The 23544-nt window shown below is 37.5% G+C and overlaps 7 protein-coding genes across 8 annotated transcripts in view; 2 read left to right on the forward strand and 5 right to left on the reverse strand.

Moving 5' to 3' along the window:
• The first annotated feature begins 93 nt into the window (after positions 1–93).
• LOC139106838 (uncharacterized) lies at positions 94–2191 on the forward strand. The gene is made up of 5 exons (XM_070663842.1): positions 94–453; positions 636–1166; positions 1238–1326; positions 1420–1644; positions 1781–2191. The coding sequence occupies exons 1-5, from the start codon at positions 307–309 to the stop codon at positions 1965–1967; spliced, it is 1179 nt and encodes a 392-aa protein (XP_070519943.1). The 5' UTR covers positions 94–306; the 3' UTR covers positions 1968–2191.
• A 303-nt stretch (positions 2192–2494) lies between these two features.
• On the reverse strand, positions 2495–4204 carry Rpb7 (DNA-directed RNA polymerase II subunit RPB7). Its single transcript, XM_070663878.1, has 8 exons — positions 3980–4204; positions 3780–3889; positions 3549–3708; positions 3422–3472; positions 3283–3348; positions 2954–3025; positions 2847–2880; positions 2495–2776 (listed from the first exon to the last, which is right to left on the reverse strand). The coding sequence occupies exons 1-8, from the start codon at positions 3989–3991 to the stop codon at positions 2760–2762; spliced, it is 522 nt and encodes a 173-aa protein (XP_070519979.1). The 5' UTR covers positions 3992–4204; the 3' UTR covers positions 2495–2759.
• Positions 4205–4584: 380 nt separating this feature from the next.
• Rnh1 (ribonuclease H1) lies at positions 4585–6189 on the reverse strand. Its single transcript, XM_070663868.1, has 5 exons — positions 5873–6189; positions 5536–5791; positions 5299–5426; positions 4953–5217; positions 4585–4845 (listed from the first exon to the last, which is right to left on the reverse strand). Exons 1-5 carry the CDS (start codon positions 5971–5973, stop codon positions 4759–4761), a joined length of 837 nt encoding a protein of 278 aa, XP_070519969.1. The 5' UTR covers positions 5974–6189; the 3' UTR covers positions 4585–4758.
• Positions 6190–7316: 1127 nt separating this feature from the next.
• LOC139106830 (rab-like protein 6) lies at positions 7317–10490 on the reverse strand. Of its 2 annotated transcripts, none has more exons than XM_070663831.1 (6): positions 10352–10490; positions 9723–9896; positions 9145–9635; positions 8231–9030; positions 7659–8160; positions 7317–7592 (listed from the first exon to the last, which is right to left on the reverse strand). In XM_070663831.1, exons 2-6 carry the CDS (start codon positions 9847–9849, stop codon positions 7392–7394), a joined length of 2121 nt encoding a protein of 706 aa, XP_070519932.1. In that variant the 5' UTR covers positions 9850–9896; positions 10352–10490; the 3' UTR covers positions 7317–7391. The 2 variants fall into 2 exon arrangements, with proteins under 2 accessions (XP_070519932.1, XP_070519933.1); XM_070663832.1 differs by having other exon boundaries at positions 10159–10459.
• A 332-nt stretch (positions 10491–10822) lies between these two features.
• Positions 10823–13946, reverse strand: Smyd3 (SET and MYND domain containing, class 3). Its single transcript, XM_070663841.1, has 6 exons — positions 12625–13946; positions 12183–12424; positions 11793–12097; positions 11443–11722; positions 11194–11356; positions 10823–11102 (listed from the first exon to the last, which is right to left on the reverse strand). The coding sequence occupies exons 1-6, from the start codon at positions 12732–12734 to the stop codon at positions 10889–10891; spliced, it is 1314 nt and encodes a 437-aa protein (XP_070519942.1). The 5' UTR covers positions 12735–13946; the 3' UTR covers positions 10823–10888.
• A 378-nt stretch (positions 13947–14324) lies between these two features.
• Surf4 (Surfeit locus protein 4) lies at positions 14325–17010 on the reverse strand. Its single transcript, XM_070663869.1, has 3 exons — positions 16852–17010; positions 15228–15902; positions 14325–15115 (listed from the first exon to the last, which is right to left on the reverse strand). Exons 1-3 carry the CDS (start codon positions 16900–16902, stop codon positions 15029–15031), a joined length of 813 nt encoding a protein of 270 aa, XP_070519970.1. The 5' UTR covers positions 16903–17010; the 3' UTR covers positions 14325–15028.
• Positions 17011–17136: 126 nt separating this feature from the next.
• Positions 17137–23544, forward strand: part of LOC139107359 (uncharacterized) — an 85687-nt gene continuing 79279 nt past the window's right edge. Inside the window, exon 1 of the mRNA XM_070664925.1 lies at positions 17137–18024. Within this exon, the coding sequence (XP_070521026.1) occupies positions 17750–18024 (275 nt within the window). The 5' untranslated portion in view covers positions 17137–17749. The remainder of the gene's footprint in view (positions 18025–23544) is intronic.

Genomic DNA, 23544 nt, shown 5'->3' on the forward strand with positions numbered 1-23544 from the left:
CATCTAAACAAACGCGTGCGAGCGAGAGCGATATTGTATACCGCTTTGATCCCGTGCCTGACCTATAGCGTTCTCTCTCCATCACGCGTTTCTCTAAAGGATGGAGCATCAAATCGCGCCCCACTACATTTTCCCCCGTCCTCTCGATCTCTCGATCTACAACGTAGCACAAGTTAAAGTCGCGGTTGGTCAGACGTAACACCACGCGCGCAGGCCGCGTAGCAGAGCACTGTGTGGTTTCTTCTGGTTTTACAGAAGATGTTGTCGATCTAAACAACGGGCCGTTGTCGCACACGATTGCACACTATGTCCCAGTGCTTTCGCACGCTTCCTGGTCGACTGTCGTCGCTTGTCAGCGGTAGCGGCGGCGGCAGCGGTGGTAGAACACCGTTGTCGAAGCTCGATCGTCTACAGCTACAAAAGAATGCCGAATCGTCCGCTTTTCTGAAACAGGTGAGTCTTCCGCGAGAAATTCTATATTATCGTGCCTTTGTGTGCGTGTTCCAACGTGGAGGCGTCTTTCGCCACCGGTCAACCGTCTTAACCTCCAAATGCTTACATAATCGCGTGATTCTGTTTATGTTCTTGTATTGTATATATCTAAATAATAACTCGTGCTTTATGTAAATTTTCAGTTTTTGGGCACACAGAGAACGTTATCTGTGAAAGCGAATACTGCAGGCAAATCTGCATCGTTTGTAGAATGTGTATTACATCCAAACTTATCACTGGCTTATTTTGATATTCACAATCAACAGAGTAAAAAATCAACTAGACAATGTACTGACGAAAAAAAGAATGAAATGACGTACTGGGTTCAACCACATAGGCTGTACAAGTCAGAGAAACATAATGTTGCTTTTTTAAAAAGCAGGAAACCTGTAGCTCCCACAAGAATTGCATTGGACAATGTAAAAATATTTCAGACACAAAGTGCTATAGAAAATTACAAAAATAATTCACTTTTAGATAACAGAATAGTTTCTTTAGAAAACTTACACAATAGTCAAAATACAAGTATTGACAAAAGTATTGTATTTACTTCTGATAACACAGATTCTCTAAAAACGAGTCTGCAACAAAATAACAGCCAGTCACCACACAATAACAAGGGTAAACCATCGCAGGAACAACTGCAATCCGTAGTTGATTGTCTTAGTCAAGATGTATGTTATGTAATTTACATGATGTAATAGAATTATTGCACATTTTTAATTTTTTTAAACATTGTTTGCAGTTACCAAAGCTGTTTGTAAGAGCTCAGAATTTTCAAATATATACCAATGATATTATTTTTATCAATAATATTAGGGGAGTAACAACAAGGTAAATTAATTTTAAAAAACAAAAAAAAATTTATGTTGATGTAAAAGAGAATTTTCAATAAATATTTCTCCATATATACTTAAAAAATTGCAGGGGACTTGTGAATTATGCAAAACAATTGATGCTATTAAGGCTTATTGGTCACATAAAGTTTGCATATGTCAAATTGGATATCATAAAGATCACAATGCATCCTGAAAACGATACTGTTCAATTACGTTGGCGTATAAGAGGTATCTCAGGCTGGAGGGTGTTTACAATGTTTTGGAAGTATAGATTTTGGAAAATAAAAGACAGCATAAATAATCATCAGGAAATGTAAGTATAGTTAATGCAACAAAGACATTTTAACAATAATATAAAATTATTTTCATAAATGTTAATATAAAATTAATTATAGCAACACATTTATTTAGTTCCGATTGTTATTATTATTAATTTTTAATTATTTCAGATGGTTCGATGGCTTCTCTACTTTTTGTGTTAATAATGAAGGGAAAGTTTATAAACACATTGCAGACAAGATGATGCCTGATCAGGATACAGTCACAAAAAAAGAAGATCTAAATATTGCACCGAAATTAGCGTTAATTACATATTTCACAAACATATTTGGCAGTAACAATAATTCTTTTAATTAAACTTTGCCTTAAAATTGCTTAAAATTGCACCAATTAGAATGAATTTACTGTCAAATTCTGGAATTATATGATTTTTTTTCATATCGTAATATTAAATAGAACGAGAAGAATGCTTTTCCCACAAGTCAATGGTTTCGAATGTTGCCGCTATTTTGTTTCAAATGCATCATTACGAAACGCGACGAGTAGTAATAAATAAGAAATATGTGAATTAAGAAAATGTACCTAACCATGTCTTTATATGATTGCAAACCACCTACCTACAACTGATTTTTTTTTATTCATCTTAATAATGATAATGTCTAAATAATTTTCCATTGATATCTCCATAAGAAATTGATATACTACAGTATACTTGAAAGATGATAATTGTTTAATAGTTAACGAAGCAGCATGTGTATCATAGAATTTATTTGCTTCGTCTCTGGATTGTTAAAGCGTAAAATATCATTAAAGTATTTCTTAAATACATGTACATATGTATTTCACACTTAATTTTATTTCAGAAATATCTCACAACTTGTAAGTCCTGTAAATTGTTCCCATTTATTATAGTATTGTCATTTTAACATGATACAAGTACGATATTCAAGTTATACTGTTCGATTTAAATATACCTTTTATTTACTGACTATTATTTTCATATTTTTTGTTGGATATATTATTTGGGTGTCCTGTGCTACTTATAAAAAAGTAGAAAATATTTTCTAATGCTTATACCGTTGTAGAATACAAACTAAGTATTTAAATAAATGGATAAAATGTTTTTATAACGTGTAGATTACAGATATGCTAGTTGCATACAAGACCTGAAAAAAAAAAGAATAAATAATATTGCCTTTAGATCCATTATAAATGATAAAATAAACATAGTATTACCTAAGTAATCGTCCATTAATGTGCCAATAGCGAACTGAAAAATAAGTTATTTAATTCGTAATTTAGTACAAAACTCACAAAATTTTAATAAATAATTTAATACTTACAATTCCAGTAGCATCAACTCTCGTGCCCACAATTTTTAGCCTAATTTCATCATCTGCCTGGATAACTACATCCTGAAGGACAATTTATCACTGTTTATATTTACGAAATTTTTATTGCAGTGTACGCTGAAAGGCGACGGCAGCTAGCGAACGTGACTTAGCGTCGTGTGCGTCGAGTTTCACACGTCCGCATGTATGTACCGCGCCGGCCGGCTGCCGATGTTTTCTCATTCCCCGCCTCCACCGCACAGGGTTACGTACGCTAGCCGCTGTCGCCGTAGAAAATGTCATATCTTTCTTTCGGTGTACAACTTTTTACAATGACTTACTTCTTCCTTTGATTTGTAGCAAGCAGGATTTACATTTGGACAAAACTGCATATCCTCTGGGATTGACTACAAAAATTAAAACATTTTTATGTGGTTTTTTATTTTCATATAGAATTTTTTAAATAATTGTTACACTCACGTGATGAGATATAAAACATGCCAATGGCCCTATTTCAGCAAACATTCCAACCTGCAAGTAACAAACATGTTACCATTATTCAACATTTTAATATAATTTTTTTTTTTTTATTAAATCTTTATTATACCTTATTCACTTGAGTTACGATTGCATCCAGCACCTCACCCTTGAAAGGCCTAAACACGATCGCTTTGTACTTGACAGGATATACTACAAAACCTTGTCCTGGTTGTATAATACCAGCTCCTATATTATCAATCGTTGTAACTGCGACGACAAAGCCATATCTAAATCACATAAATTAAAATTAACAAGATTTTAAAATCTGTTAATATCAAATAAAAAATTTTATACTCACTTTCCTGTGCACGTGCCTTCTACCTCCGTATAAAGCTTTTGCTTTACAGTGTCGAGTAATTGAGGACCAAAATATCGGGGATGTAATAAAATCTCATGTTCCAACGGGATCTATATAATATTTATTTAAGAAATTAAAGAGTAATTTTTTTTTTTATAAAATCGAAGTTTTACGAAAACTTAATAGAAAATTTTACTTACGTGATAAAACATGATAATTACGTCGCGGTACAAATGTTTTTAGAGGTTAGAATCAATCAACCGGTGACGCGAAGAAAATAAAGTCGCAAATCTAAGTTTAACCAGCTTCCAATTCAACGAATTTTTCGTGAAAAATGGCGTTTTCGCAATCACATCGACAAGATCTGTTGGAGCTGGCTGAAATAACCGGTATTTTTATGACACCCGACGTCTTTCGGTAAAAAATTCGAATTAAATTAGATTTTTTAGCAATTTCGATAATGTAACATAACCTTTATGATTTTGTCACGATGTAATTCTTTACAGCATCGTGCTGGAATTGCTAGCGTTACAAGTTTCCCCAGAGGGTGTTTACACGCTTCTTAAACAGATCTCGGCGAAATCGTCGAAATATGTAAGCCGACAGACTACAAACGAGAATGCACACACTTCTGACTCGTCTACGAAAAAGTAATACTTGTACGTTACGACAATCGTGATAAATCTTAACAAAAACTGCACCGATGTAGATAAAACTGTGCGCTGAAGTAGATAAAAATATTTGTAAATTTTTGTATAAACCTAATGTAACAATATAAACCTTAATTTAATAATTAATGCATCTATTGCATTTATAAATTTATCTGTTCAGTTTATTGTAATCAATGACAAACTATACAACATTTTCCCTAGAATATTGTACAAAAGTAGTCACCAAAAACTTTTTTATAACTAATGAACTAAAAAAACTAATTAATAGAAAATTTTCTTTACGGTTTCAGTTTCATGAATTTTTAATTTTAGTGATTATACCGTAGGCTGCCTTCTCTTGCCAATTTATCTGCCATCTCATTACCATGAATTCCTACATGTCCATTCACATGATTCTGAAAAATTTAATATATTCTTACAATACATCTAATTACAGTATATAAACCTTTATATATTATTAAACTTGTATAAAAAAAAATTTTTTATTTGAAAGATTGTTTACCCAGGTAACATTCAAGGGTTTCAATGCTTCTTCCATTTCCAGCAGCTCTGTTTTGTTTATCACTGGTTTAGCTTCTGACGTTACCCAACCATTTCTCTTCCAATTTGGCATCCATTGCGTGGCGCAGGAAATGAGAAATTGAGAATCAGTGTTGATTTTCAGCTTATCGATTCCTGCTTTTTGTGCCTGTCTTGCAGCCCTTGTAACAGCTTGAATCTCTGCCATGTTGTTAGTGGCTCGTCCTTCCACAGGTTCAGATACGTTTCTATAAAAATTAAAACGATATTACATGCAGGTTCGTTAAATTCTGATAGACAGTTAGTAAGTTTAAAACAGCGAAACGTACAAAGGATGATTATCTTGGAACCAAACGCCAATACCAGCTCGCGCATTTTTGTATCCATTCGAACTGCATGCACCATCCGTGAAAACATTCACATAGCCATCTTTGTCTACCATAAAGCCTGCTTTGTCCTATATAATTTCAATTTTTTACTCAATGTATAGAATATGAGTGGAGTTGTTTTGTTGTAACTTAGTTTTTAAGAAAGTACATATATGGCTTATGCTACTCATTTCAAACCTGATTAAAAGATTGAGATGGTTGAGAATAGTTAGTTGATATCTTTCTTTCATATGGTTCTTTCTTAAAGCTATCAGATGTCGAAAATGTCCCCCCTGAATATGATGACGATGAATATGAATCATAGCTGTTGGTGAAACTTGGTCCAGCAGTTGAAGAGGAACGCTCGCTTATAAAATTTTGAGCTTCACTCATTGTTCCAAATTTTTTATATATTGCTCCAGAATACTGATGGACTTGAGATTTGCATTCATCCCTAAATAAATAAACATTTAACTTATTTTTGTTAATAATATATTAATAATAATAATAAATTTTTATCAATTTCTTTCCATACCATGTGTCATACACTCCAGGATCTCGACCATTGGCTACGGCGTAATACGGCATTTTGCTTAAAAAATAATGCCTCACTATGAATATTAAATTCAATGTCATCAATTGATCGTACGCCTTTTCCAGTCTTCTTTCGACTGTTCTCGATTGTCTTCACTATCTCCTTTGATTTTCTTCTTTCCTCACACATGCACTACTACACCCCAGTAACTCAAGCGTCCAATCCTGGCATGTTAGACTATCGCTCTAATACGAATTAGCCAATCATACATAATGCCTGATTAACGCACTCGGTAACAGCGCCGTTACACTCTCCCAAATACACATACACTGATAGGCAGTATAGCATTTGCGTGGCGAGCGGCGACGGCGGCTGGCGTACGTGACTTCCCCCTCTCTCGGCCGCCGAGTGCGGGGAGGTGTAGTAGGCCGCGTTCCCTCTCAGTCCCACTCAGTCCTCTGTGACCGGTGCTTCGCAACACGTGTACGCGCGCGCTTCGTGTGAGATTCGACGCACCCCACGCCAAGATCACGTACGCTAGCCGCCGTTGCAGCACTTGAACACTGACACCTTACAAAAAGAATATTCGTTTATAACTGCAATATACGAAAACCGATGATCAAGAGATATTTCAGGTTAAATTTGGTCTTGTAATTATAATATATTATATCTTCTAACTTTAAATACAAAAATAATTATACTTAAAAATCTGTTATAAAATTTAGTTACAAAAACCAAATATAATTTTGTATAATTTACAAAAGTATTCATCTTTTATAAGTTTTTTTCTTTACTTATATAATTAATGCACATAAAATATTTTATCTGTTTTATATACATTTATTAACATCAAGCTGCAATAATCATACAATGGTATATACCGTTATGAAAAATACAACAATAATATAACATTCTTATATAAGACTTTAAAAAAAAAATTATATTCAACAGAGTACATTAAGTTAAAGAGAAAATTTATAAATGATATCAACGACGTATAAATCTTAATATAGATGAACACAAATACTAAAAATTAAAATATAATAAATAATTTTATAAGTATGTTGTTATAATGTCACGTAGTCATCACATCACATACAGGATAAAATATATATTCGCATATTATGTTCATTCACATAACAAATTCATCGCCATGTACAAATATTCTAAATGTTAAAAATTATTAAATATTTGAGAAATGCAATATAAATAAGTGCAAAATGAGATCGTCGAAACGTATCTCTAGTAAAATCACAACTTTTATTGTGGCAGACTGAAATGCAGATCGAAGCAGTCCGAAACGGCTGCCTCACTGAGTTTGTGGAAAATGAATTAATTTTTTTCACAGATTAATAGCGCAATCCAAAACATATCTCTCATTCACGAAAAATAATTCTTATTTTTCCACTTTTGAGAGTATATTGAATATATTTAAGAAAGCAGATTTTTATTTTTTTTTTATTTTTTTTTGGAAGATGCATGGGTTTTAAGAATCGTCACCGATAATAATTCTGGAATGCTAAATTGCCTCGTAGGCCACATCAACGCCGATTCTCGTCCCAGATGAGCCGTTTAAAAATTCTTCAAGTTCGTCTCGTTCTCGATCTTCTTTTGTTCGGTGCGATGAACGCTTCTTCTTTTTTTCGTTCTTTTCTGTTTTCTCCTTGTCTTTAGCCTTATCTTTTGAACTTTTCTTTTTTCTTTTCTCTTTTTCTTCTCCCTAAAATCAATAAAAAAAAATAATAAATCCATAAAAATGAATTAAATATAAATCATGACAAATTACCTTTTCTTTATGTTTCTTTTTTTCTTTCATTACAGGACTACTGGCATTGGAGTTCGCATGGCGCACACTAGTATCATCGAGCAATTCCAAGTGAACATTGGAACTTGTCACGCTAGCATCTAAACTCTTGTCACTCAATTCTAGTCTGTCTTTTCTCGTACTTGTACTACTCACATCTTCACCTCCTTCAGGACTTTGCCGCCATTTGGAATCTCGCCGTAACCAACTATCAAAAGCGTCCGAGTTTAGGTCTGACTGCTCGTTTGTATCATATTCGTTGGAAATACGTAATTCTTGTTCTATAGACGAAACGGAGTCACGTTTCGTATCTTGCTTTGGCTTCTCGATATTTATCTCTGGACCTGATGATTGCTCTAATTTGTGTTTTTGTTTAGCTAATGGATTCTCTGCTAATTTTGGCTGTGCAGGAGAAACCACTTCTTCTGTAGACGACAAATCGTCCTCATAACCGGCTACCAAAGGATTACCAGTCTCCATATCACTGCATGAAAAAAAAATTATATTTTAATGATATTAATATTAATTATAATTATTATGCTTTCTGTATTTACCTCTCAGACTCTGCGTCTTCTTGAGGAGGTGCAACCTCTGGCTCCGGAGTGAGTGAGTTAGAGCTCAGACTGCAGCCTTCCAAAAATGATTTGTCCAACATTCCATCTGGCACAAAATCTTCAACACTAGTCAACGGTGCGCTCAAACCAACATTTTTTACATTAGGCAATTTTCCGTCTATTTCATCTTCCTTCTTATTGCCGAAAATTTTAGACATTAGCGATGGTCGATTAAGCGAATCTTTTCTTTCGCTGTTATTCACAGATTCTGCTGGTTTAGCTACTTCTATTTTGGCAACGGAGTTTTGTGAAATGGAGGAAGCCACAATTTGTGACGCTTTTGTGGAATTTGATGCGTTATTTGATGTGCTCATTGGAGACGTCTCTTTTTTCGGTAACGATTTAATTTCCAAATTTTTCACTGGTATCGGAGTTCCACCACCGATTGGACCAGATATTGAAATCGATCTTTTAACTTCTCCGACGGTATTCGCGTTGGAAGGTGTAAGATGATAGTTACTCATAGACGATGGAACATTTGAGACTAGATTACTGGCAGACACCGAATCCGCAATAGCCCTTCTGCGATTCACGAGATTATCTAGGAATTTGTTATAATCAGCGTCGTCGCTGTCTTGAAAGAGATCGAGTTCTTGGATAGTTAGACGCGTCTCTTCTTCGTTAGTGTCAAGTTGTTTTAGCAACGTCTCGCGTTGCAATTGCAGAAATGGTAGATTAAAAAACTTATGTAGCAGTTTTAGGCCAAAACCATTTCGCATCGACGACTCCGCGTATCTCACCTGTATAAATTCATATAAATTCAGAATTAGGTACTGTTTAAATTAAACGGGCGAAATTAATTAATTTAGCGAAATAGAAATCGTTACGTTATAGTGCATAATAATTTTAATTACTTGTGCTATTCTCTCTTCCAGAGAATCTATGAAATACGTCACATGATCCGCAGTGATGGTTCTGTGATGCGACATGTCGCAGTGATTACCGAGGACGATAACAGGTATATGGCTAGGTATTTTCGGTAGCTCACGTTGAACGTAGTCAAACGTCCAATTCTTCGTGATATCCATTACAATAATGACGCCGTTAGTACCCTTGTAAACGTCGAGGAACTCAGCATCTAGAGCGGGTTCTTCAATAATATTTTCTGCATTAACTGGAGCATTGTCCATTTTCAAACCCTCCATTTTTCGCCGGCGTCTACCACGATCTACGACATCCCACACTTCTACCTTGACCACGTCATCAGTGGCTTTGTAGTTCCACTGTATGCTTGCCACTTGTATCTCTTCTGTGGGTATATACTCTTCAATAAATTTTTGCCCTTGCAGTCTATAGAATAAACATGTCTTTCCTACATTCCTGTCTCCCTTGATTATTATTTTCACTAAAAATAATGTGTAAAATTTAATATACGCATTGTAATTTGTAATACATTTTACCATTTACATATAAGGTATATGCATGCACTTACTATTATATTGTACACCTTTAGCAAACTTTCTCTGAAGATTTGTCGGCATAGATTGATGGGCCGGCCTGGGAGATACATTACCAACTCCATCGGACTTTCCAGCTAGTCTTTTAATGGCAGAAATCATTGTGGATCCTTTCTTCAAAGAAGCATCAGATCAAAACATCAACTTGTCTAAAAAAAAAAAAAATTGCCTACAAACACTTCGAAAATATGCAAATTAATGTAAAAAACAACGTGAGTATTTAAAAAATAGCAAATATATATATTACATTTTTATTGACAAAGATACAATTACGACACGATTATCAGAGAACATTTTGTGTTTCATAGGTGTAAATTAAAAAACATATTGCAAATGATAACGGTGATAAGTAACTCAATTGCTCAAGCTAACAATAATTATGAGTCCGGCTCGCGTTATTGTGAAACATACCGTCTTGAAACGAAGGGGACAAGTATTAAAGCAATTAAAGCCCACGCATCTTCTCTCACGAAACCAAACACTCTTAACCCGAATTGAATTTTTTTTTCACGGCATCGCTGGGAGAGGCGGACGACCGTGCGTTGCGTCGACGGTCGTCGTCGTTCCGAAGATTTGTTAGGAGTTTGAATAAAATCGCGCTTACCACGTGTATCGCACACACGCTCCGAGAATAAAGCCGGATCTCTCAACTACTGGATGCGATTCGGAACAGCTGTCATTTCTCGTACGAAGCAGCTGTTTCTTTTTCTCTTTCACTCACTCTCTTTCTCTCTCTTGACCCCGCAAAGTTGGCAGCGCCGACGATCGCTCTCGACGCGCCATTTGTAAAAAAATTAATTGCCGATAAGCCCTTTGTGATAATGAAACAGATTCCTCCCTATTAATCTTCAAGTGACATCTGTTTTTTTACTTCGTATATCTTTGTCTTATTTTTTACGTCTGCATTTTATTTTTTCATTAATTTTATTTCGAAGGAAAAAAATATATAAAATATGGAAAGCTTAAACTCAAAATCGAATTTCTAATATAAAAAATTAAAAAACAAATTATATTGATATTTATATTTTAATCTTTGAAACTAAGATCGAGTTGGTTAATAATAAATAAAAAGTCAATATATTTAAAATATTTAAATAATTTATTACTAAAAATTACAAAAATTTAAAATATTACATAAACATTACGTATTTTGTGACTCCATAACAGCTTGGTAGATTAAAGGTCTTAATTCTTCTCTCACTAAAGTGTGTTTATCACCGTGTGTTATCGTTAACACCGTGCTCGCTTTGTTTAGCATTTTGAAGGCTTCTTTTGGTTTTCCTAAGTGCAACTGTATCTTTCCTGTCGTAAGATATAATAACCCTGTCAAAGGGTGTATTTCTCCATAGTACAATCTGAAAAGCACGTAATATCTTCAATTAGCTCAGTTAATTTATAGATATACATTCCAATAATTTACTACAACGTCATAATAAAATCACTTACAAATATCCTGGTATAAGTTTCTTGCTATAAGACTCTGCATCTTCCCAGCACTCTAGATTTATAGCCGCGATATGAGCCATTTCTAGAGTACGAACATGTTTTATATTAAACTCGTGCATTACACCCTCCTGTTTTGCCAAACATATTTTACTAACGTCAAGATCTATTGCCATTAATAAGGAACTGTCAAGCGAATGTTTAATTAAAAAGTATTATCAATTTTTCTTAATATAGATATTTAAAGGATACAAGCCATAGTTTTCATTTCTTCCAAATGATGTGTAGTAAAGTCGACAACTGCTCGAAACATTTCCTTAAATTCTGTAGATAATTTTGTGCCACACTTTTTACATTCGTCAGTTTCGATAGAACATGGTGAATCGCACGATAGATTTGGACACGCGGCGGCTTCGACCATTGGTTCTTCTTCTTTACATCGTTCGCAATCACACCAAAAATAATATGAGCTGTGTAGTTCATCGCGTCTGTCTTTATTAGAATTCAGTAAATCGACATACGATATTCTGATCTGCGCAAAATAAAACAAAGTTAAATTTTTTTTTTTTAATTTTGAAATTTGCATTTTTCTTAATGCTTGCCTGTGACCAATCCAGAAAGGGAAGGTCGGTTAATGTTCTGACAATAATAGTGGTCCCTTCGAAAACTGCAATTGCATTTGGCTTGCAACTATGATCCATTACTGATGCTCCTAGATAAATGCCAACTCCAATGGTATTCATATTAATATCCAATATGTTGAAAGAGTTAATACATATTCTTCCATAAATACCCATCAGCTCTACAGCATTCGGTAGAAGTGTTTCATCTAGACATTGGAGTAAGACTCCATATAAGGAGAAAAAATGTTCTTGTCGCTTTGCATCCACCTTTATGTCTGAATAATCTAAAAAATTGTAAATTATTTACATTGATAATTTTTTTATGTTAATAACGTTTTCATTTTCTTAAAAAAATAGGAAGATATTCACGAGACATTAAATCCTTGAATTTTCTAACGTTTTTCTCGGAGTAATGACCCATCTCGTCAGCGCCGCCTCGATTGAGCTTGAAAATTATACGTGCCATAAGTCGGGCTGCATCTGGAATTACTTTTGGTGATATCTTTTTCAGATAAGCACACTCTCCTTTATGTATCGACCACGATTCTTTTTGGCAATTACGGTCACAGTAATACACGTACTGACACTCCGAACATTTTCGCAATTTTCCGCTGCAATGATAAATCATGCAATAAACATTTATAAAGTATCTGCTAAAAATAATATGCAGTGTATACTGGATGTGTACTTAATAGTAATTTTTTTTTTTTTGTTATACAAAGCTAATTCAATTCAAAATAATTAATTTAACATAACTTAAAGGAAAGTGATTAGAGAATAGATATCACAAGTTTGGCAAACTATTCTATACCTCTTGAAACAATTATCACATCGAGTAGTCCTGTGTTTCGAATTGAGAGAAAAGATGAATGGTCTGCCAGTAAAAATTGTTGTCCCTTTTTTTATTGTGCTGTCGCTCATTTTGCACGACACAAATCACGTCGACGAAATATATTCGGCCTTCTGCATGTATGTATATACATTGAAAGGCACACTCAAAGCGAAATATAACCTAATCTAATTTTGAATCGCCCATGGATAAAAGTGACAAAACGCCGGTGTTTATAACCTTTAAATTTCTACTATGCTTTTCTTGGTTGTTTTTAAATAAATTTTTCGTCATAATTAAGATATATTAAATAATTATTATTATCATTTTAATTACAATTAATTTAAAATACGCTTGTAAATTTATCTTTTAGTGTAATAATAAAAATGTATATATTTAGTTTAATTTTTAATTTACAAAGCTATTTCTAGTAATTTAAAGTTATTTCGGAATCATTATATATTTTTTATTTAATTTTTTTTTAATCTAAAAATTATATGTTGAATTCATTATTATATACAAAATTTATAGTTAAAATATTTTAAATTCTATTTATAGTTTTATCCAAGACAAATTAGTATTTTTACAGATATTGTAAAAATATGAACTTGACAAATATATGTGAAGTATACACAGTTAAAAAATAAATTTGCATTTTTAGTGAAATACTTATAAATTCATTACAATGTTGGGCTCACAAGACACATTTTTTACTCACTTTTAAGCTTGTACATACTTCATATTTAATAATGTTAAACTTTCATAACATAAAAAATAAGTATATAAAATGTATGCAAATTTATATGTGAAAAATTTGGATTTGAATAATTTTGTCATTTAACATTCATTATAATTCTGTATAAAAATTACAGAATATTCACAATGTACAAGGAAATAAACGTCTTTAACATTTCGTCGATAACTTATACAGTAAATCACAAAATTTGCCAAGCATTATCAATAAAAAACAAAATTATTAAAAATATATATATATATTTTATATGTATTCGTATATAAAGTGCATATTTCATACATATACATATATAATATATATGTATATTCACATATGTGTTAATGTGTATATTTAAGTATAAATTGAACATATATCTTTATAATATATATATATTCAAAATATATATTTGTAAAATTATATAATTCTGCTGTAAATTGATACCAATTAGTAATCATCACAAAGATATAGTTTTAAAAAATTAATGATACAATAGAATATAAAATAGGACTGAAAAAACAACAGGACAAGGCAGATTTATCAAGATTATCTTTATGTTTGATAAAACAATTTTACCTTCGTAGGCAATGGTCGCATCTTTCATCGCGCACCGCCGATCTTACAACATAGGCAAATGGTTTTCCGTACAAAATAGTGGTACCTCTTTCTATAGGTACTCGCTTATATCCTCGATTCTTGATTCTCATTTCAGACTTCTTGGAGTTTTACCTTCTCGCCAGGTAGCCTTACACAATAAAGGTGTCGAGAAGGCGTTGCACTTCCCCTAGTAGTTTTATAGGATTGCGTCCTTCTTCCTTCTCTAACTTTTCTCTCTTGCTTTGCTGATGCAAAGAGAGGCTCGAACGCACGCTATTTTAAGATCGGTTTATTTCTGCATGACATATTATTGGAGCTACTATAATAACCCTTAACCTGCTGAATTCTCATTAACAACCCGTTCTTTCTCTATTATATTTCACAATTAAGAAAAAATTCTAGAACTCTTATTTACAGTTAATTAAATTAAAAAAAAAAAAAAAAAACATTACAACGAAACTAGAGTCAATGGATCGTTTGTCCTCGGAAATTCGTAATCTTAAATACAAGAAAATGGAAGTATATATCCGGTATTAAAATACAAATTTTAACATAATTGGTTCAGTTTGCGATTAAAATTAGTACGTTAAAAAATACATAGAAAAAAATACATCATCCACATCAGACGTAACGTTGTATGTACAATGCCATTAATCGTATTATATATCTTCATATGCGTGGTGTGTATGTGTATGTACTTTTTTCTTGTGCCTTTTTTCTAATTTTATTTTCTAAAATATTATATTTTACTGATTACCTCCAAGTCTTTCAAAAATTGTCAATGTTAAAATTTAAAATGATTTGATTAGTTAACATAAAATGGATACGCTCTAGATTCGTGATATCCAAGTAATGGGTTTTTGTATAATTAGACGGACAGTCACGTCATCCATAGAATATCTGGACGTCAATGATTTATGGATGCCTTTTATATATATGTGCTATCGGCTTATCGAAATTTTTTCGAGCACATATAAAGGAAAGATGGGAGACTCGATATTTTACTGTAACTCTCACGATAACATTCCAATGACGCGTACATCCTTCACAATAACTATTCTACCATTCTTTTTTATGTTCGTCCATTGATACACCGCCTGGACCTAGAGAGACTATCATCAAAAGGCCACCGATGACTGATAGTGTCTAAAACAAAATAACAAGAATTAATAAAAATAAGTTTAATGCATTAATGTAACGGGAAAATTTAATTTTTTTTTTTTATAAATAAATAAAAATTAACATCAGAAAAACTTACTTGGAAGAAATCGTATTTGAGGAAATCCCTGAGCGGTTTGTAATCAGGAATGGTCCACCACGCGTTGTGGTAGAAATTCAATAACGTCAGTAAAGCGACGAGTAATAACGCACTCAGTTTAGTTTTGTAACCTATCGTTACTAGCACCATTAGAATGCTGCCAAAAATATCTTGAAGGATCTGCATGAAGGATATTTCGAAGCGGATCAATGTAATAAACATGAATGCCAAAAGTATCCGTCCGGCTAATTGTAGTAAATTTTTAGGTTTGTTGTCGCCGAGACTAGGGACGCCAGCAAACAATGATCTACCCTCGACTCTGGATTCAGCCAATACCAATAGGAGTGCTCCTATTAACGCCAAATTCCTGAATAAGAACTGCATGTCCCATAAAATGCTGTAGGCAATTGTCTGTAGAACCACGATGAAGAATAGTACTCCGCAAGCTATGCTGACTCGCCATCTGCCGATGACCATAACACATCCGCCAAGTTGTCCAATAAGATTTATAAGAACAAAGAGAGTAGCCAGAATTTTTCCACAGCCCCAAGTAGCATCCATATATTCTCTTTGCTCACTCCATTGGAACCACATTCGTAAACCATCTTCTAGGAATGTAGAGATGAGGCACAATCGTGCCAATGTTGGAAGCACATACTTGCCATTACGGATTACCTGTTGAGATAAATAATCATTATAGTTTAAGTTATTTAATTCAATTTTACATATAAACAAAATTACATTAATTAAAAATTTATAGAATTTTTTTACAAGCTCTAAGCATGATGTTTCATAAGTTTTTGAGTTATAATTTTTTTCTAAACATTGGACTTATTTTTTTCTTTTAATTTTTATTTTATTTTAATTAATATTTTAATAATTTAAGTTTAATATTATTTTTTGATATAGATAATTTTTCTTATATATATTTGAAATTTGTCGATCAGAAAATAATGTCACATAATTATACATAAGTGTAAAAAGTAGGTCTGTGAAAGTGTGTAAGCAATGCGATCCATATGTCCATTGCAGCTTCATTATACATAAACATCATTCAAACGAAATGCGACATTTCCGTTTATTCGTGAATAAGCTTTCAAAAATAAGATTCGTCCAATTATCTTGTTCACGTGGGATAATTTCTAAAACGACAGATAATACGAGTGATAAATCATCGAAAAATTCAAAGTCATCACACACATATGCAGCCGCGAAGACGTCAATCTACTTGAAAATTCGTCCGTATCTGTATCGAACAAATATATTTGCAAAATGAGTGATAAGAACAAAAAAAAAGCCGTTGCAGTCCAGCTCGTCGGCGACTCGCGTGTCTTGCCCTAGGTGACAGAATTCACCTGTCGAACTTATAACCTCGGCGCGCGGGTGTTTTGACTGATCTCGCAGGCCGCGCGGTTTGCGAAATCGTGTGCGAGACAGACGCGCGCGTAAAAGCGTGAAAAAATCCACACGCTGGTGGACGGTGACGTTGACAGGAGTTCGGGAAGACCCCGCTCTTCCTGGAACCGAACTCTGGGCATTTTCATCTCGTTAAGTGCGCGCGCGCGCGCACGCGGGCACCCTCGGAAACGCGAGTCGCCTGGTCCGGTCGCGGCAAGCAAGATACCTGGTCGGCGATCTCTTCTGCCCTCGAGACTATCTCCTCCGAAGCCACCATCGTCGCGTATCGTCTCTAGAAGTCGGAGAAGTTTACCCATGCACTTACACCGATGTACACACGTGCGCGCACGCAAGTGGCACGGCGCGACGGCCACGGCGGCGGCGCGTGAGGGTGGGAGGAGAGAGGGGTGATGGGTGATGAGCGCTCGTGGCGCTACTCGACCGCGAGTCTCCGACAGTGATGTGGAGATTGCCTGCGTGCGCATCGCTTCCGGTGTACGTGGTCGCGCGCGAGGTTTTCGTCGAGAGCGCCCTCGAGGCTCGAGTTCCGGCCATGTTCTCGCGCGCGCGCGCGACGGGAAGCCGACTCGAAATCCTCCGCGCCGAAGGCTTCACCGGTGGAGAACGATATTGTACGTATTTGCCTCCGATAATTCGTGTACGTTGCCTATATTGTCCTTGCGCGACCTACGCTCAGAGTTCTGGGCTAGATACGAGCTTGTCTGCGCGTCCGGGACGCAATTCTAGAACGATACGGCACTTGGCTTTGTTCGCCGAATCTCAATCCCACCGGGCTGCGTTCATTCCGCATTTGACTTGAGAAATGTACCGCTTCCGAGGGTGCTGACTCGGAGGGCTTAATCGGGGACATACGATTATTCGCGGAGGGATCATCAGTTTCTCGATTATTCGGATGCAACATTCGGCCCCTGTGCGAAATTTCGATCATCTCTCTCTCTCTCTCTAACGCCATGATAGTTTCGCTAGAAGACAAGTGACGATCGCTTAACTTCACATCGTTTCTAGAACATTTTCGAAATGGCGGCGCAGTCCTGGAGTAGATCGCGAGTCGTCCGGTCGCGATTCTCTTTCGTCGTGCTTCCGCGGGTCGCGATCGTTTGAAGATGAACATTCTCGCGTGCTCGTCGCGAGTGTTTTGTGTCTTGTGCCTGGAGAATTGGGCGGCGTACTCCAGGATCATGGATTTCGTCAAGGGCATCTCACCGACTCTCCACGATCAATCACTTGATGCATCTTCGACCTACATCCTATTCTATCTACGGGGAGAGCGGCGGAGAACGGATGGAAGGATGATCAAAGCATCACCGAGGAAAACGGAAAATGTACATCAGCGGATCTCCTACGTCTTCCCGATTCCGTCGACAGCCGTCTCCGATCGGTAAGTCCCATCATCTTATCTTTTCGAATGGTAAATGCCATTCGCTATTTACCCGTCGAGTTACCGTCCGCAGCAGACATCTCTGCTGCGTTAGATGGCAGGATTATGCACTTGTATACCGAATGTTTTCACCACCCCGGCGGTGTCATGTGCGCTGAGAATAAAATATTGCTCAAGTAGATGCGCGATCCACAAATTGTTGACTCATGAAAACGTCATGCTTTTGCAGCTGACGTATATATTTATATCTCGACACATAAGGCTTCACCTGAATTAGAAAATTAAAATCTACAAATACTTTTTATCTACGTATATGCTTTTTTTTTTTTTCTCTCGGCGTGTCGGAATTAAAACCGCACGGAGCAATAATCGAATACGTTGATAAATTATCGTCACCGCGTCGAAATTGAGGAACAAAGTTAGGTGCGTTGATCGTTCGTTTTGTCGCAGGTTGAATTGCTCGTCATTTGCAAGACGCTTGGCCAGCCGCGAAATTTTCCTCCGCGAAATTCACCCCGGTGTAAATGCTCGCGAAAATGAAATCGACAAACGCGGCCGTCGCGTTTTGTCCCGCTCGAGTTTTCGCTCGAGATGCCGCTCCGCGATACCTGTTATCTCACCGTACCGCGAATGCGAACGCCACGTGTTCCGCGCTGCCGTATATCAAGTTGTAATAGAGACGAGTAGGTTTACTATCGCCCCGGTAGGCGCCGAGTTACTCCCCATCCTATTTGGGACTGACCGGAAAAGGGAGTCGGCGAGCATCTGCCCGTTGATCTCGCTGGCGTCCTAAATGGCACATACACACACACGCGGATAGTTTTCCCGGTAACGCGGAAACTTCGCGAAACTTCCGCGTACGTACGCTTGTAACTTACGAAGCAGGCTTGCAGGGCAAGTTTTACAGCGCGCCTCAATGGAAACTTTAATCGGAATGGGAAAAGATCCACGGCGAAACGAGTAAATCTGTATTTTTTTTTTCTTTTTTTTTCTCTCTCTCTCTCTCTCTTTTCTTTTTCTTCTTGCAAGACGTAACTTATTTCGGGTATCTACGGAGACGCGCGAGTCATACACGTAATATCCGCGCTTTCATTCCGGTCGTCTTGTTTACGCCTGAAGAAAAGTCAGAGACACCCGGTTCGTGGTAAAATATCTCGCGCTGACCGCAACGACGACTTCTCGGGCTCATTTCCTTGGAAGGGCGCCGCGGGGGTTGCAGGCGCGTCCCTTCGCGCCGACCTCGGCGGGTCGCGGTGGCACGGTCGAAACTTACGTAAGTCGGGGATCCGAGTGTGGTCTCGCACCCGTTCCTCGAAGCACCGTCGCAGCGGGAATCGAGCGACGAGAGAACCCGGCTCGGTGTTGCGCGCGCGATGCTGTCTGGCGCCGCGCTGTCGCTTCGTATACAAAGGACTGCTTTCGCAGAGAGACACGGTGATGCTCGCCCTCCCTTGTAGGGATTTGCACGAGAAGAAATAAATCGAGGGAGATCGAAGGAAAAAAAAAAGTAAAAAAAAAAAATCGGAACTATTAACTATTTCGCGAAATATCGGCCGCACGGCAACCCCGTGGCAATGTTATTGCTCGAAGTACGACGCGCCTCGCTTCGAACTCGCGAACGATTCGCGTTTTCGGTTGTAAGAAGTAGAAATAGCCGCGGCTAATAATACCGTTTTGAATATCTGATTCACGAACACTGAGTAAAATGTGAGCACTTAATTTATAATTACGAGCAGGAGGATTATTCACTATTTAGCATCGCGATAACTTCCTAATTACTACGCTAATTAGAAACGAATGAGAATATTAGTACAATGTCAAATAATTCTCTACGGAAATAGATCCGTTTAAAACTGTTGAAAATTATATTCTTTCAAGTTAAATTCTTCAATTAGACTCCACCGTGATTCAATTAATAATTAGAAGAGCAATTTTAATTATAATTTTGAATAGGAATTTTTCGCAGGTAAATTAATTAAATTACATTTATAAAAAAAGGAAAAAAGAGAGAGAGAGAGAAAAAGAGATCGCGTAAAACCTCGCGCATCAATTTGGTAAAGTTGGTTATTTCGAAACGGTCGCTGAACCGCCGCTTGACTGTTATTATTATTTTTTCAAGGAGATCGATTACGAATGCCGCGATATCGGGCGCGGATCAATGCTTACGCGGAAAAAGGGAATCGGTTTCCCGGACGTGGTTTCTTTTTCATCGCGCGAGTCGACTCTGAGTCGACGGGTCGATGGCGCGCATAATTGAACACCCTGGACTGGTTTGGGCACCGTCGTCGTCGTCCTGATCGTCGTTCCGTGCGGGCACGATCTGCTCGCTCTCCGGGTCCGAGCATTGCGATCGTTCCGCAGCATTCTCATGGTCTCCTCGCCGTATCGTTGCGGCCGGTGTTGCATTAATTAAGCGCAGATGCCGATGCCTTGTCACCCGCCATTTGCCATTCGTATTCGCGTTTGTATTCGTCCGGCCGCAGTGGTCGGAACCTAATATACGACGGCGCGTAGAGGGTGTCTCGGAAATTGCGTCCCGCCACTTTCGACGGATTCTCGTGAACGTGCATGGAGAGCGAACACGTGCGATTTATCACTGCGCGGTTTTAAAAAAAAAAAAAAAAACAAGTTTTAACGAATGATATAAGCAAGTGTAAATTGATTTAAAAATTTTTTCCAACATTTCCGAAGCTTGACTCTAGCTTTCCTAGATTATCAATTTTTCTAAAAAGCACTGAGGTATATTTTATTTCTCAAAATTTGTAAACGTTTCGAAAATTTTTTTACGAGCCAAGTCTTAATTTCGCGAATAAACTACGACCGTCTTTCCCGTGCAATATTCTCACGGGCTTCCGCTTAACGGAAGTTTAAACGCCGAGAAGTGCCGTTTAATTGCAGCCTGGTGTTGAAAATAAAGAAGGCGCGAAAAAGATGACGTCCAATTAAACTTTCGCTAAGGAGAAATCGACGCAAAATTGATTAAGGAGCTCGCAGTTAGGAGAAAGCGCGATAATTTGTGAAAATTCCTAGATATTTTATAAAATTCAAATTTTTTTTTTTTTTATTTCTTAAAATCCGTCGGAACAAGCGCTTATTAAAGTATCGCATGACGCTTCTTAATAGGACATTAATTATTTACATATCAGCCGTTTATTTAATACTAAATGTAACGTCATTACCGAGGTCCTTATTTCACGGTGACTGCAATCCCGGGACACCCTGTACGTTACCGCGATTCAATTTCCCGCATTCGTAATCACTCGCCTAATTCGGCCGGTCCACCCCTACGTCTGTGCGTGCGATCTTATGCATGCGCGCGAGCGAGCAAGCGGGCGCAACCTCCGCTCTCCGCGTCCGATTCTTCATCTCCATACGTATACGATGCCATCCGCGTATGGCGAATCGATCGGCATAAGCCGGGGGGCTTCCGAGCTCGCGTTGCGAAACTGGTTATGTACTTAACGTGGGATAACCGTCGGAGACAGGTGTCCCGAACTCCTCTCTCGACGCCGACCGTCGCGAGATAGCCCCCGATCATCGATGGCAGCCTGGGAAGAAGATGCGGAAGGCCGTGCCACGTAACACACGCGCACTCGTACCGCAGACTCGCCGCGCGTTTTCTTAGCCCGCAGCCTGAAAGATAGCCCGCGTTCTCGGGTGTCACGATCGTCGCCGATAAAGAAATCAATCGGTTCCTCGGTTGAGAAAATTATCACTTGGGTGGGAAGAAGTTGTCAATGAGAAGGCATGACTTAACTGATAGCAGTTTTTCATGCAAACCTCTTTTGCTTTTTCTTTTTTTTTTTTTTTTTTTTTTTTTACGCAGGGAATTAATTTTAATTGTCGGCTTAAGAACGATGGCGATCGTTAGTAGTAAACGTCTATTATTATCTTCCTTGTAATTACCATAAAATACTCATTCGAGAATTTATATTAATTACTTCCGTCGTCATTAGACTTCTCTGCTCTTTCATTGTTTCTTCGAATTCCTCATATTTTTGTCGCCACGTTGGATCATTAATTGTTGTTAGATTACATTGACGAGATCTGTTTTCTGGTGGACGCAAAACTGAGCGAGTTTTGTCGTAACGGCGGAGAGAAGGAGATGAGGAGGATTCGGATCATAGTTCCTGGATATATGTATGTATGCGTAAGTGTGAGCTTAATAGGTGTATGTGTGGTCGATATCGCGGCTGGTTGTGCGAGTCGTCTGGTCAGCTGGCGCCAGGACCATGACAGCTTCCTACCAGAGCGCACTTCGCCTCATTAATCTTGCTTTATAGCCGCTGTTGCACCTAAGTCCTTCGTTCTCTCGGTTCCTCCTCGACGATCCTCTTTGCGATTTCTCTCTGCGCGATGGACGCTTCACGCTGGTCAATCTGCCGTCTAAAACGGCGTTAAGTCGAATTCCTAAGCTCGATTTATGAAAGAGATATCTTGCAGGAACTCAGAAAGAAAATAAAAAATTCTATTCGATAAAAAACAAAAGAAAAAAAAAAAGAACGATAGAAAATATTCTCTTGCGAGTTGTATCTCAAAATATGGACATTGAAAGTATGTTTAATATTAATTCATCTTCGTTCGTTATCTGCTCGCATGTGTGTATTCGTTGAAATAATTTTGCACAATGGAAAATGCGTTGAAGTACGATCGGGATGTACGACAAAAGGGACCGAAAAAAAAAACGACGGTGGATTTGTGACGCGAAGTTGCGAAGCATTAACCGTTCAAGACGCGCGGCCTTTTATCCTTTTTCGCGAAGTGAGGTATGCACCCAGCCAATTACTGTACTCGCGCAACGTGTGTAACCGTCGAAAATTAAGTAATGCTTATGAAGGCGGATAAATGCACCTGCGCCTGCCTCTTAGCAGGTGTGTACCCACGGTTTCGCTCGGGCTTTTCGGACCCTCACGAAAATAAGAGGCGTGGAGCCGGATCGCGTGTCCTTGCCCCGCAAAACGCATAATCATGATCGCGAGTGCGTGCACGCACGATAACTTGCGGTTTTCATTGTTGTCGCGCCTTCGTGAAATAGCGCCTCGCAATCCTCGTTCTTCTTGGCGGCGATAAATGTACGAAAAAACTTCACCGGCTATTTAATTTTATATTTCTTAAATTGTACTTGCAATTTTGGTAAAAAGTATATCGATTCTGTTCTATTATCTCGCTCGCCCGCGAGTTCGAGATGTCTCAGATGCGCGGGGCAGATACTTGAGAGTGATATGTTTGCGAGAAGAACGAGGAACGTAAGGAACGTTTTCGTAGCGTGAGAGAGGATTGAAGGATAAGAGAGGAGAGTCCGTATCGCGACGTTGTGTTTCGAGCACCTGCTCGCTCGCCTGGTCGGCATTCTTTCGCTTCATCTGCAGGCAACGAAACTGCCATTCGTGAATCGCGCATAGAGATGCTTTAATTGCTAATGGAAGCCGAGTGGAAGTCATAAATATTATCTCCCGCAACTCCGGCGGCGTCAAAATCGATTAACTTAAATCGATTTTCCACTCCTACTCTCGCCGTGGA

Source organism: Cardiocondyla obscurior, linkage group LG12, assembly GCF_019399895.1.
Source record: "Cardiocondyla obscurior isolate alpha-2009 linkage group LG12, Cobs3.1, whole genome shotgun sequence".
NCBI classification, from domain to species: domain Eukaryota; kingdom Metazoa; phylum Arthropoda; class Insecta; order Hymenoptera; family Formicidae; genus Cardiocondyla; species Cardiocondyla obscurior.